The sequence below is a fragment of the Polyodon spathula genome, chromosome 2 (assembly GCF_017654505.1).
Source record: "Polyodon spathula isolate WHYD16114869_AA chromosome 2, ASM1765450v1, whole genome shotgun sequence".
NCBI lineage: Eukaryota > Metazoa > Chordata > Actinopteri > Acipenseriformes > Polyodontidae > Polyodon > Polyodon spathula.
This window is the reverse complement of record NC_054535.1, coordinates 27,734,292-27,754,652: the sequence shown is the minus strand read 5'-3', so window position 1 is coordinate 27,754,652 and position 20,361 is coordinate 27,734,292. Positions and strand designations below refer to the sequence as shown.

Sequence of the window (20,361 nt, the reverse complement as noted above, 5' to 3'; positions counted from 1 at the left end):
AAATACCTTACAAACAGCTGTCACATTTATAAAAGAAACACAATACCGGTCAGCAAATGTAGTCCCTGCTATTTGCATAACAAGAGCTACATGCTTTCTGTAACTGGCATAATATAATAATGAGTTATGACTCCAGCCACAAATAGAAAAATAAACATACCAAAGTACCAATAAAACATTTCCACTTACACTAAAAAAGTAATCTGATGATAACTATGGTCTGCAGAACAGTAGTCTACTTATATACAGTGCCTTGCAAAAGTATTCAGACCCCTGATCAATTCTCTCATATTACTGAATTACAAATGATACATTGAAATTTCGTTCTGTTTGATATTTTATTTTTAAACACTGAAACTCAGAATCAATTGTTGTAAGGTGACATTGGTTTTATGTTGGGAAATATTTTTAAGAAAAAAAACGGAAATATCTTGCTTGCATAAGTATTCAACCCCTGTACTGTGGAAGCTCCCAGTTTGCACCAATGAAAGAAATTGCCCTAACAAGGACACAATTACCTTACCACTGGCCTCCACCTGTAAACCATTAAAGTTGCTGTCACATTTGCTGGCTAAAAACCCCCACTGTTGAAGGATCATTGGTAAGGCTGTGAATCTGAAGGAAAATGAAGACCAAAGAGCATTCTACAGAAGTTAGAGATAAAGTAATACAATGCATAGATTAGGGAAAGGGTACAAAATAATATCCAAGTGTTTGGATGTCCCAGAGAGCACAGTTGGATCAATAATCAGGAAGTGGAAGCTGCATCACACCACCCAGGCACTGCCAAGAAAAGGCCGTCCTTAAAACTCAGCGCTCAAACAAGAAGGAGACTTGTGAGAGAAGCCACAGAGAGGCCAACAATCACTTTGAAGGAGCTACAGAGTTCAGTGGCTGGGAGTGGAGTAATGGTGCAGCAGTCAACCATATCAAGAGCTCTGCATAACACTGGCCTGTATGGGAGAGTGGCAAGAAAAAAGCTGTTACTCAAAATGTACCACAGAAAGCAGGTTTGGAGTTTGTACCATGTGAAAGCAGGTGTGAGAGTGACCCAGCTGCGATGTGGGAAAAGGTTTTGTGGACAGATGAGACCAAGATAGAGCTTTTTGGCCAAAACTCAAAGCAGTATGTGTGGCGCAAACCTAACACTGCCCATGCCTCAAGACACACCATCCCTACAGTGAAGTACTGTGGTGGCAGCATCATGCTGTGGGGATGCTTCTCATCAGCAGGGACTGGGCATCTTGACACAATTGAAGGAAGAATGAATGGAGCAAAATACAGGAACATACTGCAAGAGAATCTGCTTCAGTCCACTAAAAAACTGAAGCTTGGGAGGAAATTCACCTTTCAGCAGGACAATGATCCCAAGCACAAGGCCAAAGCAACACTGGAGTGGCTCAAGAACAAAAAGGTGAATGTCCTACAGTGGCCCAGTCAGTCCTGATCTCAATCCCATTGGGAATCTGTGGCACTATTTGAAAATTGCGGTCCACAAGTGTCGTCCAACCAACCTGAACAACCTCGAGCAAATCTGCCAAGAAGAATGGTCCAAAATCACTCCGACACTGTGTGCAAAGCGGGTACATACTTACCCCAAAAGACTTAAAGCTGTTATTGCAGCAAAACGTGGCTCTACCAAGCATTAATGTGTGGGGGTTGAATACTTACACAAGCAAGATATTTCAGTTTTTGATTTTTCTTAAAAATATTTCCCAACATAAAACCAATGTCACCTTACAAAAATTAATTTTGAGTTTAAGCGTTTTAAAATAAAATATCGAGCAGAACGAAATTTCAGCGTACCATTTGTAATTCAGTAATATGAGAGAATTGGTCAGGGGTCTGAATACTTTTGCAAGGCACTATATATATATATATATATATATATATATATATATATATATATATATATATATATATATATATATATATATATCATCTACATTTTAATAATACTTAATTTCTTACCTGTTTAAGCTCTACTTGCACAACCCTTGTGGTTATTTTTCAAACCACCTGGCTTCAGAAATTCAGACGCACTGAAGCACATTTCTATCTCCACTCATTTCTCACCTGGTCTTGGGGATCAATCATCAGAGGCCATCGTCGCCCTCTTGTCACAAGAATACCATTTTCCGTTGACACATTGTCTCGAGGCAGACCATCAGTATTCCATTGCCGGATTTCATAGGGATCACCTAATATATTTATAAGGCTAAAGTTTGAGCTAATAGGAATCTGAAGCTCTTGGCAGCGTTTAATCCACCAGTCTATTAGCTGCAAGAAAAAAATAAACAATTCAATATAAATAATTCACATTTTATATTCAAACTTAATATGATTTAATATTACAAAGTACATTTTAACATCAGAATTTTTTAATTGCCACAGCTGCATCTTAATCACCTGGTGTACAGATATCTGTTTATACGCTGCTTTTGTTTTTAACAATAAAATGCAATAAGTTTTAATAAGTAATTTGCAGTGGTCATGTTCTTATAAATATAAGTTATATCATGAGTGTACAACCAAGACATCTCTAAAAGGTCTACCATCAAGCTACAAGCCTTTGCCAACAACAATAAAAGTATTTTGATCTTTGAGACTTTTTTTAAACGTATAAATTACCCTATATTGGTTTGCACCTCTATTAACAATCCTTGTGGTGCACTTTATGTGAAATTTAGTTTTTTTTATATATATATATATATATATATATATATATATATATATATATATATATATATATATATATATATATATAATATATATATATATATATATATATAATTATATATGATACACATACTATTAACGATTAGTGGACTTTTAATGGCCCCATCCTTCAAAAGCAGGATCTCACAGGTAAAGATTATTCATCAACTTGGTTAACGATTCCTTCTAGAGGACTGCCAAGCCAGCAGGGGTGTTCAATTTATGGTTATGAATATGAAGCATACACACTTAAATACAAGATTTTGGCAGCACCTAATGTAAAAAATGTGAACAGCAAATGACAGGAAAGCACAATGAAAAAAGAATATAACAAGGAAATAGTAAAAATGTAATAAAAAAAATGTCAGAGAAACTATTGAGACCTTTCTTTAAGGTTTTCATTCTGTAAGCATTACTATCTGACGCAGCAAGCCTTACCTGCTAAATAACTGAAGACTGTGCCCACTGTGAAAGATATTAACTCATTTGTTTGTCAGTTATGTATATGTATATATGTATGGGAACCTTTTTTAAAAAAAATTAGGATATAATTTGGTTGCATTAATTAAGTCACCACTACAATAAGTGTTTCATGGTTTTATTATTGGACTTTGGTACCCTGAGGGTTAAAGCCAGGTTTCAATTTAGAAGGCATGTATAGCAGGGTAATGATTATAGCTGGTAGGGTAAGATGATGCATGAAGTTCATACTGTGACTTTTTTGAGAAACACAGTGGCATTGTTTCCATGCAGTTTAGAAACTCCAAATTCTCTCTCAATTGTCATGCGAACGTGACGTAACACTCACATATCACACTATAGGAAGTGTGTGGCTAAAACAAGATACGACTTAAATGGGTGGGTAAATCACCTTGTCATGTTAAATCCGTGCAAAATGGCCAAAAACGTATTTTTTTTGCATAACAGCTGTACCTTACATTTTTGGTTAACAACTTGCGGTATAGTAGACGTAGAAATCCGTGGCAAAACATGGTACAAAAATCACTTCACAGGGCTGGTTGTGCTAGTTTGCGCCCACCTAGCACACCATAATCAGGGGCAAATGAACCTGCCCTGTGATCAAAACTGTTTCCTACATGATTCAGATAAAGCTTGCTACTTTAGTTACAGTATCAGCTGCCTCACTTTGTCTCTCAGCCCTAGGATGTTAACAAGCTTTGGGGAATTGATTTTATACTATTCAAAAGTCTCTGCCTCACTGTGTAGAAGGGAACTATGAAGAAATGCTAACAGCTACTCCATTTCAGGTGGCATGCCAATCTAATCATATGTGCCTTAGTACAGCTGGGGCTACTTCTGTTCATTTCTAAAACCAACACTATTTGTGGAAATGCACAGGACTGAAATTTGATACAGTCAATAGCGTGAAGCTCATTAGAAATTGGTGTATGTTACTGTTTTATATGTTTCTGCAAATGTTTAGCATTGTTTTCTGTTTGTTACTCTTGATGAGCTTTATTATTTAAAAGACTACCAAAATTACTTCTCCAATAAAAGTTGTACACATCAGAAGTTAAATTGTATGTTGCATTTTTGTATATGTTTAATGTTGCTGCATTAGAACATACATACATTTACTGAAGATTCTTGCTGTAATAAATTATTGAAAAAGATATATATTACAATTTGTAGTTCAATGTTCTGGGTACACACATATTTACATTTAAGTAAATACTGTAAAACCACAATTGTTTGCAAACTTTTTATTGTGCAATTTTCGCATATGAAAATAAATCTGGGGGTGTTGTCAACAGAACTTAGATATTTTTGCTAATGAAACAAAGAAATGGATACAGTACAGAATACTGTATAAGTATGAACTCCTATTTGACTCTTGGGACTGGATTATATAGTACATTTTGTTTGAATGTGCCAGGTGATACAGTATAACATGCTGGGTTTTAAAATGTTATAAAAAGTATTGATTTGACTTTGGTAAATACTGTATTTACAAATTAATTACAAAGTGCTGATTTTGAAGTAAAGTACAACGATCGGTTCAATAAGAGGCTAACATTCCGGGAATGAAAATGGTCTTATGGGTCTGATTCGCCAGATATTTTGGTTCGCAAACATTCAGTCTGTACTCATTACTTTCTGTTTTAAAGTTAATCCAATGTAATTTTTTTTATAAATATATAACGTGAAGAATTATTCCAACTCATTATACTATGTACGAGGTTTAGTTGACAAAACTAGCCATTTATTGGGTTATAGGACACAGCAGTTGAGATATTACATATTGAAATTATTGGGTTTTTTTGGTTCTTATTCAAGAGTCATTTTTATTTTTCACCTGTCAGCAAAATATAAGTCATTTTTCAAAAACACTGGCCGTTTGCAACGTGTAATACCAATAACTCTGACCTTTCAAGTACTCAAGAGTGAGATATATAAAGCGGTACTAGAGGGATATTGATCACAATTAATTATTTCTTAATTTCAACCAATGTGTTTAACGGTTTTGCAACTACAGTATTGTTTTGTACCGGCCTCTCACAGTTATTTATTATTATCTAAACATGGTGGAACCCAATGCTACTTTTATTTTCTTGTCATTTGTAGCTTGCAATACTTGAAAACCTTTTTTGCTGAATCAATGGCCTTAATATAATAAATCCTGTTGATAACCCCATACGTTGGGAATACTTCTATTTATAGGTATCAGATAAGATTAATACTAACCTGTTGTCTGTAATGAGATGTAAAGGCTCCATAATACGCAACACAAGCAGCAGCAATAAACACATTTCCTGTCACGTTTCCTATTTCTTCTTCAAAATTAGCAATGCTTTCTTGCCAACGGATCTGTTCATCTCCCAAAGCTGCTGTAAGCTTTCCAGCACGGATCAGCCGAGCCTCAGTAAGAGCCATTGTTTTAACTGGTAAAATAATTTACATTAAAAATTAACACTAATACATTGATTTTTTTTACTTTGAAATACACATATTTTCTATTTCAATAAATATGAAAAAATATATAATTGTTGTCTTATAAAATATTAAAATAGCAACAAAATGTTTACATGAATAATGAAGTACAAATATGAACTCTATAGTTAATTTGCTGACAAAAAAGTAAATAAGTGAAAACCCCTTACACAATATAATACAGTACTGAGTACGTGCAATGTACTGTGAACATGGTGAAATCAGTACATCACTAAATGTTAAAATAACAAAGCAACATATACATTACAGCCCATAAGTAAGTATTGACACTATCAGTTTTCAATGTAATTGCTTTAGTAGAATTTTAATTGTATTAAACACTTTAGCACTGGGAAGAAAATATCTTGATCCATAGCTCTATTCTACATGTAATGCTGTATTAAGTTGAAGAGGTTGATGAAAAAAAGAAAGATGCAAAAGATGCCTCCTCACCCCACCACACACACACACACACACACACACACACACACACACACACACTTGTGCAGAAGGCTTGTGTTGTACAAGTCATCTAGAAGCCTTGATACATTTAGAGGTCATAAGAATTTTTAAAAATATATATTGTCTTTGAAAGATTATTAAGTACTTAATTAAATACTACCAGTACATTCAGACAGCTAAATGATAGATTGAGCATCTGACATTGCAGGGTGTCAATACTTACGGGCACCACTATACATGGGGATTAATCTTATTCAGAGACAAATAAAGAATGTTTTAATGAATGTATAACAACTACAAATGTCAATCCTAACACCATATAAAGGCAAACTGAGTTTAAATTTGATTTGTCTAACTATGTAGTCATATGCTAGCACTGTACATAAGAATATATTATACAATCTTTAGAAAATCACATAACTCACTTAACCTTCAAGTAAAAAAAAAAAAAAAAAAAGTTTGTCAAGGAATGGTAAAGTGAGTGAAAAATCTATATCAAATCCATATTTGGTGTTACCACCCTTTATCTTCAAAACAGCATCAATTCTTCTAGGTACACTTGCACAAAGTCAGGGATTTCTGGTGTATGATTAAACAGTTATACCAAACAGGTGCTAATGATCATCAATTCAATAAGTAGGTTGAAACACAATCATTAACTGAAACAGAAACAGCTGTGTAGGAGGAATAAAACTGGGTGAGCAACAGCCAAACTCAGCTAACAAGGTGAGGTTGCTGAAGAGTCATACACCATGGCAAGACTGAGCACAGCAACAAGACACAAGGTATACTGCATCAGCAAGGTCTCTCCCAGGCAGAAATTTCAAGGCAGACAGGGGTTTCCAGATGTGCTTTTCAAGCTCTTTTGAAGAAGCACAAGAAACGGGCAACGTTGAGGACCGTAGACGCAGTGGTTGGCCATGGAAACTTACTGCAGCAGATGAAAGACACATCATGCTTACTTCCCTTCGCATTATGAAGATGTCTAGCAATGCCATCAGCTCAGAATTGGCAGAAAACAGTGGGACCCTGGTATACCCATCTACTGTCCGGAGAAGTCTGGTCAGAAGTGGCCTTCATGGAAGACTTGCGGCCGAAAAGCCATACCTCTGACGTGGAAACAAGGCCAAGCGACTCAACTATGCATGAAAACACAGGAACTGGGGTGCAGAAAAATGACAGCAGGTGCTCTGGACTGAGTCAAAATTTGAAATATTTGGCTGTAGCAGAAGGCAGTTTGTTCACCGAAGAATGGAGAGCGGTACACGAATGAGTGTCTGCAGGCAACAGTGAAGCATGGTGGAGGTTCCTTGCAAAAAGCCATACCTCCGACGTGGAAACAAGGCCAAGTGACTCAACTATGCACGAAAACACAGCAACTGCGGTGCAGAAAAATGGCAGCAGGTGCTCTGCACTGATGAGTCAAAATTTGAAATATTTGGCTGTAGCAGAAGGCAGTTTGTTCACCGAAGAATGGAGAGCAGTACACGAATGAGTGTCTGCAGGCAACAGTGAAGCATGGTGGAGGTTCCTTGCAAAAAGCCATACCTCCGACGTGGAAACAAGGCCAAGTGACTCAACTATGCACGAAAACACAGCAACTGCGGTGTAGAAAAATGGCAGCAGGTGCTCTGCACTGATGAGTCAAAATTTGAAATATTTGGCTGTAGCAGAAGGCAGTTTGTTCGCCGAAGGTGGAGGTTCCTTGCAAGTTTGGGGCTGCATTTCTGTAAATGGAGTTGGGGATTTGGTCAGAATTAATGGTCTCCTCAATGCTGAGAAGTACAGGCAGATACTTATCCATCATGCAATGCCATCAGGGAGGCATCTGATTGGCCCCAAATGTATTCTGCAGCATGACAACAACCCCAAACATACAGCGAAAGTCATTAAGAACTATCTTCAGTGTAAAGAAGAACAAGGAGTCCTGGAAGTGATGGTATGGCCCCCACAGAGCCCTGATCTCAACATCATCTAGTCTGTCTGGGATTACGTGAAGAGAGAGAAGCAACTGAGGCTGCCTAAATCCACAGAAGAACTGTGGTTAGTTCTCCAAGATGTTTGGGCCAACCTACCTGCCGAGTTCCTTCAAAAACCGTGTGCAAGTGTACCTAGAAGAATTGATGCTGTTTTGAAGGTAAAGGGTGGTCTCACCAAATATTGATTTGATGTAGATTTTTCTTCTGTTCACTCACTTTGCATTTTGTTAGTTGATAAATATAAACTATTAACATGTCTATTTTTGAAAGCATTCTTACTTTACAGCATTTTTTCACACCTGCCTAAAACTTTTGCACAGTACTGTATAAATTTCTTTTTTTTTGGTGTGCCCAATTATTTCACCCCCGATTTTCTCCCCAATTTGGAATGTCCAATCATTTTTTCCCCTTACCGCAGCATTTCCCCACACAGGTTTGGTGGGTGACCAAGCCAGCTTCCTCTTTTACACCCAGGAACTCGAAAGTGGATGTCAACGAGCTACCAGCACTGCAGGTGTCTGCTTTTGAGCTTACTGGGAGCCTGGCCAGCAGGGTTTATGGTGGCACTATGAGGAGAAACAGTGCCTGCCAGTTTTGCCTCCCTAACCCAAAGGAGCGCAAGAATCCCCAGAAGACCGGCATCTCTGCAGGAGCCAGGACGCAAACCTGTGCTTTATAACTCGCCCTGCACACCATGCAGCTGTGCTTTTACCAGATGAGCCACTCGGGGGAACCCTGGATGCTGGTGTTTTTTTGTTTTTTTTTAAACATTTTAATATGTTTGAAGAGCTGGTACTGTTTATTACTGTAGATTAACTTTCATACACAAACACTTGCTTTCAAAACCTTGATTAACACAGCTCTTTCAGCTATACAAAGTATTTAAAACAAAAATGAGGGAATAAAAACTTTAAAAAAGAAAAGAAAAACATTTAATTATTTTTAATTGTATAGATTTGTAATTTTGCATTTACCAAGGGTCTCTTTCTCTGCAACACTGCTGTCAAATTGATTCTGGAGCACTTTAATTTGTTCCTCTACAGCCATCAGTTGTTTCTGCTTTTCTCTAAGGGTTGACATCGTGAAATCAAGTTCTATCTGTTTATAAATAGAAACAGAATAATACGTTGACTTAAAACAAATGTAAATTATATTATTTAGTAAGCTAACTGATCAAGAATATTGTCTTTAACAGAAAATGTGCATTTAAGAACATTACATTAATGACAGATGACACACTTTTAGCTCATTAGTTCTACCATGTCAAGGGGATATATTCTGTGCTTGTCTTTTTCTACTCTTCTTTGTGAAACACATTAGTTTGCACATAATAATTCATGAATGAGTTAATGTAATGTAATGTGCTTTTTATGTGGGTAGAGGGGTTTGTTGCTCTAGGGCCCTACTTTTCCATTTGCTGTAATGATAATGCATGTCTTTTTTTTAATTACTATGGTCAAAGATGTTTGTTATATTTGCACTTTCCATAATTACCTTGATCTTATATTTTCAGATTAATCTTAATTTATAAATCTACATTCCCATTAGGTAGTGCTATTAAACGTAAATGAGGTAGCATTACTGTTGTTACTGAGTATAGTTTTTATGTATCATCTCATATACATAGATTATATAAAAGTTTCTCTATTTATTTTCTGTCTTTTGTATAATTTGGAGGATTTCTATTTGTTTGTCAGGGCATGACCAAATAGCACATGTTCATGAATACATTCACTTTGGGATTCATAATGGGATTATTTTGTCATTTCATCTTAAAGAAGCAAGGGTATCATTTATGAAATACAATACAGTATAAAAAAGTAAAGATTCATGACTTAAATATCTGGTGTACAAACACTTATTTATATTGGAGGACATAATTGAGCTTCTTTTGATATTTTAATATTTGTAGTCACATTAAGCAACTGGATAATTTACTATCCATGCTGGATTTGATTAATATCACATTTCTGTTGCTGTCTGTCTGTCCCCAATCATAGGAGTTGTATGAGATGTGTATTTAAATATTTAATTTAGCACGTGACTACAAATATAATGTGTGTTAAAAAACAATGTGCAACTATATTTAAAACACAGGGGACATTAATATAAGCATTTAGAATGTTGCAATTTCTCTAACACTTCAATTCTTTATGATACAAAACAAAAATTGTTGAAAATATGTTTATAATGAAATATAGTAATCGAGAGAAAGAATCTTACGTCAAACGCAACGTTACCTGTGCTGCGTTAAGTTTTTGTCTTTTTGGCTCAACTTCCTTCACTACTCTGGAGTATAAATCCATAGCTCTCACCCACATGCACATGGATTTGCAGGCTTTGGATACTTTCTCAACCTTTTCTGGTATAAAATCTGGATTATGTATGTATTTTTGAAGTTTCTGCAAGATGTGTGGTTTTATGTTGTCTTTATCATACTCCATAAGCTTTCTCAGGAAATTGGAATCTCCTAGAACTTGCTTTGCACTACTCCAGTCAGGCCTGTATTTTAAAAAGAAAAACAGCAAATTTAGTAAATTAATGTGCATGTACATTTATTTTTCCAACTCAACAGCACCTTTACATGCTTCAAAGTTCAAATGACACATTCACCCATTAGCTGACTCACTTAGAATTAAGATGCCTTGTCAAATAAATCTTAACCCAATCCAGAATATCTATCTAGTCAGAGGTAAAAAAATAAAAAAAAATAAAACAACAACAACAAACAAAAAACCTACAACTTTATCAAGGACCTCTGATGATAAATAGTCCCTTGTATAGACAGTTCAAATTTATCAACTATGAAAAGTGACATGCTTGGCAGATTCTTACCAGCCTATAGAAATGAGGTATGAAAACCTCCTAACCTCCATAAGTACAAGCAGCACTCGACAGTTAAAAAGGTCAACTAGATTTACAATAGCTCTTGTGGCAGCTAATAAATGTATTGCACTCTGCTGGAAGAGGCCCCTTCTCCAGTCTTCTAAAAGAGTTTATTGTAACTTGAGGGGTAGACCTGCACTGTTTTAAAAGTTCTGCCGCTGATTTCTTAATTATTATGACTTGTCATTTCTTTGACTGTGTGACGAAGTGCCCGTCCCTGTGTGTATTTTCTGTTATATGTTGCGTGTGGTGTGCTAAATGTTGGTGTATAGTCATTGGTACATTGGATATAAACTGGTCTGTGTAACACGAGTGTTTAAAATGTATATTTGTATTTAGATACAAGGATTGCACAGCACTTCACGTGCAAGTAAAATGTAATATGTGAGCACAGGGAATTGCACTTTATTAATTCACGTGCAGTTGTACCGTGACTCCAATTGAATGACTGATTAGCAGTCGAGTCTCTGTACAGCTGCATAAAAGCAGCATGTTTTCACACTCGGGGTGGTGTGTTTGGTGAGTGGAGAATGGGATAGGAGACAGAGGTAATAAGTGTATTGTATATTAATAATAATCGTTAAATAGAAGCTCACCGTGTTTTGTCTGTATAGTCCGTTTTGTTTGTCTTTTTGTTTTGGCGATGAGTGCCGTGTCCTGTATTTTTGTTTGTTACAACCTTTTTATTTTCTATTCTGTTTATTTATTAAATGCTAAGCGAAAGCATTCCCTCAGCTCCACAAACTCCACCTCTCTGTTGCTTATTTCCTGTTTCTGGTCTGACGCCACCCACTCCGGCCGTCTTTGTGACAGACTGTCACCAGATACAGAACCAGATAAACTCATTATGTCTTATGTATTAAGAGCCTTATGTATAAGTATTATCTGAGTCATTGTGCATGTATGTAGAAAGGTTCATTTTATAATTACTGTTATATCATTGTTTTGTTGCAGTGAACTGAAAATAAGAACCAGGCAGTTAAAAAGGTTTAAACAAAAAATATGTAAGTAAATAAGTAAATCATGTTATAACAGTAGCTTCTAAAATCCAATCAATAAATCGTTGAACAAAAAGTATTTAAAAACACATTTTCTACTTAAAATATTTTCCATTTAGTAATAACTGAAAATATTGAAACCAGAAACGTTTGGACAAATCTCAGCCAATTGCAGCATATCTAACAAGTAGTAAGCTGAAGAACTAATATGGATTCTGATAAATAATGATTTCACACTTACTTTGCATTAAGCAGAATACAGATAGCTTCCATAACAGTCTGTACAAGATCAGGAGGCTTTGGAAACACTCTAACTTCAGAAATATCTGCTTTATCCAAAGAATCAAGTGCTTTGTTTGCAGCTTCTAGAGCAGGCAGAGCTTCGTCCAGATCCCGTTGGGCATCATCGGCAATGGCCTGTGTCTCCTCAGCCTTTACTTTAGAAATTGCTTCATCTTCCATTACTACCCGTCGAACCTGCAATTGGAAAAAACGAAACATACAAATATTGTATCTTTCCAAGAGATCATCAATGACAATGCAGCAGCACCTGTTTCACTGAACTTTCAGTCTTGTTTGTGTTATTTCTGAGAACTCCACCATCTACACCTGCGCACTGCAATCCACCTGTTCACTCAGCCGTGACTGTATATGGATCTATTGCTTTTCAATAGGCCATTATACCCTATGGGCAGGGTCTCTGCAAAGGTCTTGTGTAGTTTACATTACTCTTACTGAGTCTGCCAGTGGTCGGTAACAATTTGGGCAGGGTTCAACATTAACCATGGCCAGGGGCCGGTAGAGATCGCAATTTGGCCGGTAGCTATGAAGCACCACAGGCCCAACTGGGCCAAAAACATTTTTTTAACTGTATAATGTATTATTAATTAACGAATTTAGGAAAATGGGTGAGTGTGCCAAAAAGCTGAAAAACAAAATTACAAACCCATTTTTAAAAACACCCCCACCCCCCGATAACTGCGTAATTGTCCAAACTTTCCCACTGCACGTCGTATTTGTTATACAGTCAGCATCTGAGACTATGTACTGAAGTGCTGTTGATACTTGTTACCTGGACATGACAATTTTTTGCAATTCTTTTTTTTTTTTTTTTTTTAACAACTAAGCAATCAACTGCAACCAAAAAGCCAAAAGTAAAGTGTTTAAATCAATAATGATAAAGAAAGAAATTATGGGAAAAAAAAATAAATTAAAAATACAGAGTGGAGTGGAAGAAAGACTTAATCTGGCTTCATGATGACAGTGAAACAAATGTCAGTTTTCCAGACTTGCAGATAAAACAGCAGCTTTTGCTGGGAATTCAACATTTAGTTGCCCTCATATCCAGTCTCACAGTAATAGCTTGCAAGATAGCAGGTGTCTGTCTGCTGCTGTGACTGCAGCAAAAAAAGATGTACCAATGAATACCCAGATACGCCACATGGAAGCTGGGCAACGGGATCGAATTGTCTAACATTTTGATTTGGGATGCAATGTGTTCAGGTCAGAAATGCCATTCACAATCTTTATAGGACTCGCTGGTATCAGCAGTAAGATTGGTGCTGAATTGGAAGAGGTTACAAGCGACAATGATCTAAGAACAATTATTTTTATTATGTTGGGGCACTGATTGTATTATACACATATTTAAAGAACTCTCAGCTACATAAAGCATAATTTTCCAGTAGCATTCTGGGAAGGAAAAGCAACATGCTCTTAGTCATTGTAGTCATCTCAAGAGGGGCTATACATAAGTTTACACAAACTCTGCTTTTAGTTTTTGCTTCACAATGAACTTTGCAACAAACAAAAAACAATAACACATAGATAAGAATATATGAATCTATTCTTTATTACAAGGTGACTGACAGTTTTTTATGTTTTAATGTTATGTTGTGACGTGGCCGGACAGAAGCCAAAGATAAATAACTTCTAATGAAGCTTCGCTGTGTTAAAAAAAAAAAAAAACCAAAACAATCCACTTTGTGTCTACATTTTTCTGCTGCACTCTTGTTTAGGGCTTTGCATCCCCAAAGCATTCAACTGAAGACCACAAGGGCCCTCGCTGTTATTTTAATGTTTTTCTGTTGGCAGGAATAATTAAATGTTGCCGATAAATAGTTTTCAGAAAATTCATAATTGTTGCTATGCGACCCTGTTGTGACAGCCGGCATGCTGTAATCTACGGCACAGGGTTAAGAACATACAAATCCCACTGTACTAGTTCCTATAATACACAAGTATTAAACCTTTAACAGCACGTATTTACATGTAGGGCCTAGACACTTACTAATTTTCCAAAGCAAAATGTTTTCATTGATCTGATAGCACAATTATGTTAAAATCTTTTCATTTCTAACCCTATCCTAATTTAATTTGAAACTAAACAATGAATTGAGGTCAGACCCTGCACAGCCAGGAGAGCAATTTCTGCACGACAAGAAATGTGATCATGCACGCCGTCTGAAATAATATTTAGTGCATAACTGGAGGCCGTTTTCACTGGCTATTTAAAACTTATATAGGAAATATATAAAAATAATATAATAATTTATATAACGAGGACATTTAATCAATTTTAATACTTGTATAAATCAACTAAGCTTTTTGATTTAGTGAAAGCTTAAGCCAAATACTGTTTTGATCCTAACCGTCTCAATGAAAAACAATCTTCTTTTTTATGATTTTCCTATAGATTTTTTGCATATGGGTGTGGTACATCTTAATATTCTGCATGTTTCATGTCCTAAAAATGCATTGATTTTGAGAAGCTGTAGTTCATGCCTTGCTATGTAAAAGCTGCCTCATACAAAAAAAGAAGAATTTTAGGTGATCTTTATATAAAGAATAAACAATGGCTCATTTAGTAAAAAAGAAGATTAAGTTAAGTAATTAAATAATTTAAAAAAACTTGGATTGTAGTTCACTATTATTGTGCACTTCTTTTTTTTCCTGAACCTTGTACTTTTTTTTGTAAACTTGTTTATGATAAACAATTAAACAGCTTGCACTGTTTTCAAGTGTGACAAACACTTTGGCAAGAAGTTATTCAATGGCAGGTTATTCCAGCTGTACAATAGTTATTTACATTTGTTATTCAATTGGGTTACTGAGTCAACCTTAACTGTACATATTGAGTGGTTTTATTGATCATGCTTCACTAAATAATTTAGGATTAAACATGTAAGCCATATACTGCTTAAGCTACTACTGGAGGCTAGCACTAAAAATATTAAATACTTTACAATATTTTAAACAAAAAAAATACTATTTACTTTTCTTTGTGTGCAAAAATAAATTAAAGTAAACAAATAGAAACAACCGGCATTTACGTGTTGCACTTTAAATGCATGTCTCCACAGTCCACTAAATTACTTTTAATCAGCTTCCTTAGGTCAGAAATTACATATTTATATCGTGGTCTGACTGTTTTAGAGGGTCAATGCCAATGAAACCATAAGAACCTTCCCTCACAACACTGCAAGCACCCCTTAGCCCCAACCTGAACACCACCTGCCATTAAGCTCTGCATTTCTCTCAATCCAAGTCTGACAATGGTGTTGAATTGTTTTAGGGAGATAAAGCTAATTTTACAAGGGGCTGTTTAGCTAGTCAAGAAAGCATGTTGCAAATATGTTTTTAAATGCACAATAAACAATTTACCCTGTCTGCCTTTTCTTGATCCACGCTCAGTTTCTTCATCAAAGCATCCACATCCACAGACTTCTGTTTTAGGACTGGTTCCAGCGCTGACAGATCTACTTTCATTTTATCTACTAATCCGTTTGTTTCAAGCAGTTTGGTTAAACCATTCTTGACACGATCCCGGGCCTGAAATGCAATAAAACTATTGAAATCTATTTAAATGTTTACTAAAGTGCTACACATGTTCACTAAAGTGCTACACATTTACTTGGACAAAAATACAATTTGCAGCATAGATAAAAGGTAACCAGGTACCTATAAAATTGTGCTTTCATTATTATTTAATGAGGGAACAAGCAGGGTCCTTAGTGCTCCATCTAGTAATGGTACTATAGGTAGAACTGATTTGGCCTTTCTCTCATGTGAGTTGGGGAGCAAAGAAATCGTGTAGGTATAGTTTCCCTCATCACGCTTCAGCAACCCCTACAGGTCAGATGCCTTACGAGTCTAGCCATACATATTCCGGGCTGAGCCATTGCCTATAAGGGTTCCTTCCACTGCTAACTATAGTTTTAGAGAGTTAATAGAGGAGATTGGTTTGAAAGCAAGAACGGAGGTTGCTTGTTAATCATCAGTTCTGCAAATTGGTAAATGGGTGGTAGTATTGAGGCACAGCAAACTACAAGGAAGAATTGGCCTTAACGGATAAACAAATTAACAGATCAACAAATACAGTATGTATATATTTACTTTATTAACAATATAATTAACATAATGTGATATCCGTGAACTCTCTAGTTATTGTTGTTGTAAAATACTACTATGACTACTAATAATAATATACCTAGCATGTATAATAATATCTAACACTTATCATATACAGTACTGTGCAAAAGTTTTAGGCAGATGTGAAAAAATGCTGTAAAGTAAGAATGCTTTCAAAAGTAGACAGGTTAATAGTTTATATTTATCAATTAATATAATGCAAAGTGAGTGAACAGAAGAAAAATCTACATCAAATCAATATTTAGTGTGACCACCCTTTGCCTTCAAAACAGCATCAATTCTTCTAGGTACACACAGTTTTTGAAGGAACTCGGCAGGTAGGTTGGCCCAAACATCTTGGAGAACTAACCACAGTTCTTCTGTGGATTTAGGCAGCCTCAGTTGCTTCTCTCTCTTCATGTAATCCCAGACAGACTCGATGATGTTGAGATCAGGGCTCTGTGGGGGCCATACCATCACTTCCAGGACTCCTTGTTCTTCTTTACGCTGAAGATAGTTCTTAATGACTTTCGCTGTATGTTTGGGGTTGTTGTCATGCTGCAGAATAAATTTGGGGCCAATCAGATGCCTCCCTGATGGCATTGCATGATGGATAAGTATCTGCCTGTACTTCTCAGCACTGAGGAGACCATTAATTCTGACCAAATCCCCAACTCCATTTGCAGAAATGCAGCCCCAAACTTGCAAGGAACCTCCACCATGCTTCACTGTTGCCTGCAGACACTCATTCGTGTACCGCTCTCCATTCTTCGGTGAACAAACTGCCTTCTGCTACAGCCAAATATTTCAAATTTTGACTCAGTCCAGAGCACCTGCTGCCATTTTTCTGCACCCCAGTTCCTGTGTTTTCATGCATAGTTGAGTCGCTTGGCCTTGTTTCCACGTCAGAGGTATGGCTTTTTGGCCGCAAGTCTTCCATGAAGGCCACTTCTGACCAGACTTCTCCGGACAGTAGATGGGTGTACCAGGGTCCCACTGTTTTCTACCAATTCTGAGCTGATGGCATTGCTGGACATCTTCCGATTGCGAAGGGAAGTAAGCATGATGTGTCTTTCATCTGCTGCAGTAAGTTTCCTTGGCCGACCACTGCGTCTACGGTCCTCAACGTTGCCCGTTTCTTTGTGCTACTTCAAAAGAGCTTGGACAGCACATCTGGAAACCCCTGTCTGCCTTGAAATTTCTGCCTGGGAGAGACCTTGCTGATGCAGTATAACTACCTTGTGTCTTGTTGCTGTGCTCAGTCTTGCCATGGTGTATGACTTTTGACAGTAAACTGTCTTCAGCAACCTCACATTGTTAGCTGAGTTTGGCTGTTCCTCACCCAGTTTTATTCCTCCTACACAGCTGTTTCAGTTAATGATTGTGTTTCAACCTACTTATTGAATTGATGATCATTAGCACCTGTTTGGTATAATTGTTTAATCATACACCTGATTATATGCCTACAAAATCCCTGACTTTGTGCAAGTATACCTAGAAGAATTGATGCTGTTTTGAAGGCAAAGGGTGGTCACACCAAGTATGGATTTGATGTAGATTTTTCTTCTGTTCACTCACTTTACATTTTGTTAATTGATAAATATAAACTATTAACATGTCTATTTTTGAAAGCATTCTTACTTTACAGCATTTTTTCACAACTGCCTAAAACTTTTGCACAGTACTGTGTGTTCTAGTAATCAACGGGCTCATATACTGCAGATAAACGTTTTACTGCTTACACTACGGTAAGATGCAGCATGCTGTTAATCTGGTTTCAGAAAAAAATATCTTACCGACACCAGTTGTTTTCTTTTCTCCCCCAACATTGATAAATACAGGTTGATCAATTCCAGATACGATGTGGGAGTTGTGTAATACCTCCGTCGTAGCTCAGCAAAATATTGATCTGCCATCTCTGTTACACTCACATGAATTTCAACACACATTTCTGAAAACCTGTCTTTCATTTCCTCATTCCCAAGGTCAATGTTTTTAAAGAAAGTTTTTGAGACAGACAGAAGAGCTTCTCTTGGCCACTGTAGAATTGACAAAATAAAGAGTTCACTGTTGTTCAAACAATTAAAAATTAACACGAAGAACCATGTACAGTACCGTGAAAAAGTATTTGCCCCGTCTGATTTTCTGCATTTTTGCATATGACACTGAATGCTAATAGATCTTCAACCAAAATCTAATATTAGATAAAAGGAACCCTGAGTGAACAAATAACAGAACATTTTGATATTTATTTCATTTATTTATTAAAGAAAGTTATGCAGCACCCAATGGCCCCGTGCAAAAAAATTAATTACCTCCTTAGACTCAGTAACTGGTTACACCACCTTTAGCAGCAATAACTGCAACCAAACGCTTCCTGTAGTTATTGATCAGTCTCTCACAGCACCGTAGAGGAATTTTCGCCAACTCCATGCAGAACTGCTTCAACTCAGTGACATTTGTGGGTTTGAGCATAAACTGCTTGTTTCAGGTCCTGCCACAACATCTCAATGGGGTTTAGGTCTGGACTTTGACTACGTCATTCCAAAACTTTTAATTTCTTGTTCTTCAACCATTTTGATGAAGACTTGCGTGTGTGTTTCGGCTCATTGTCTTGCTGCATTACCCAGATGCGCTTCAGCTTCAGCTTACGGATGGATGGCCTGATATTCTCCTGTATAATTCTGATACAGAGCAGAAATCATGGTTTCCTCAATGATGGCAAGTCGTCCAGGTCCTGATGCAGCAAAGCATCACCAAATCATGACACTACCACCACCATGCTTGACCGTTGGTATGAGGTTCTTACTGTGGAATGTAGTGTTTGGTTTTCGCCAGACATAACAGGGCCCATGTTGGCCAAAAAGTTCCACTTTTGACTCCTCTGTCGATAGAATATTGTTCCACAACTCCTGAGGATCATTTTTGGCAAACTTGACACGAGCATTCATGTTCTTCTTAGTGAGCAGTGGTTTCCCCCTTGCTACTCTGCCATGAATCCCATTTTTGCCCAGTGTCTTTCTGGTGGTGAGGACATGAACAGTGACCTTAGCAAGAGAGGTCTGCAGATCCCTGGATGTTGTTCTAGGTTTCTCTGTGACTTCCTGGATGATTTTATGCCTTGCTCTTGGAGAGATATTGGTAGGATGGCCATTCCTGGGAAGACTCACCACTGTCCCAAACTCTCTCCATTTGGACAATATGGCTCTGACTGTGGTTTGGTGGTGCCCCAGAGCCTTAGAAATGGCTTTGTAACCCGTTCCAGATTGATAGGTATCAACAACTTTTTTCCGGAGGTCTTCAGGAATTTCTTTTGATCGTGGCGTGATGTGCCTCTAGAACCTGTGTGCTAACAACTTCAATCTGATGGTAAGGGCCAAAGTTAGTCAGATTTATATTGGGCAGGACTGGCCCAAATAAGGCCTGATTGTTAACCAAAGTATTCAAACAGCTGACCATAATTATCCCTTTAATTGGGTTGAGTTACCTGGGGGGGGGGGGGGGGGGGGGGGGGGGGGCAATAACTTTTTCACACCTGAAGATTGCACACCAAACAAATGACAGAAGCACCAAACTTTGGTATCATTTTTTTCTCTCAGACTCCTTCTATATAATATTACAACCCACAAAAAGATCTGACCAAATTCAATGTGAAAAATGTGCAAAAATGCAGAAAATCAGACAGGTGGCAAATACTTTTTCACGGCGCTGTATGTGCACGCCAAGCATTTTTGTAAATACAAATTCGATTTTTCTGTAGGTGTAGCCACAGCAGTAAAAGACAAAAAAGTGCTGTCAGGACTACATTCACAATTTAACACAATTTATTTTATAAAACTGTTCTTTGAAGTGTTTATAAACAAACTTCAAATCCTCTCTAAAACAGCTGAACAAGGTATCAAACTTCAAACTTGATTTAATTAAAATATATATATTTTTAATCTGTAATAAAGAAA

At 36.9% G+C, this 20,361-nt stretch overlaps 1 protein-coding gene across 1 annotated transcript in view; it reads right to left on the bottom strand.

The window, feature by feature from the left end:
- Positions 1-20,361, bottom strand: part of dnah6 (dynein, axonemal, heavy chain 6) — a 146,179-nt gene that overhangs the window by 43,506 nt on the left and 82,312 nt on the right. Inside the window, 7 exon segments of the mRNA XM_041218913.1 lie at positions 2,077-2,280; positions 5,425-5,621; positions 9,086-9,209; positions 10,352-10,613; positions 12,237-12,472; positions 15,659-15,826; positions 18,202-18,444. Coding sequence (XP_041074847.1) covers positions 2,077-2,280; positions 5,425-5,621; positions 9,086-9,209; positions 10,352-10,613; positions 12,237-12,472; positions 15,659-15,826; positions 18,202-18,444 — 1,434 coding nt within the window.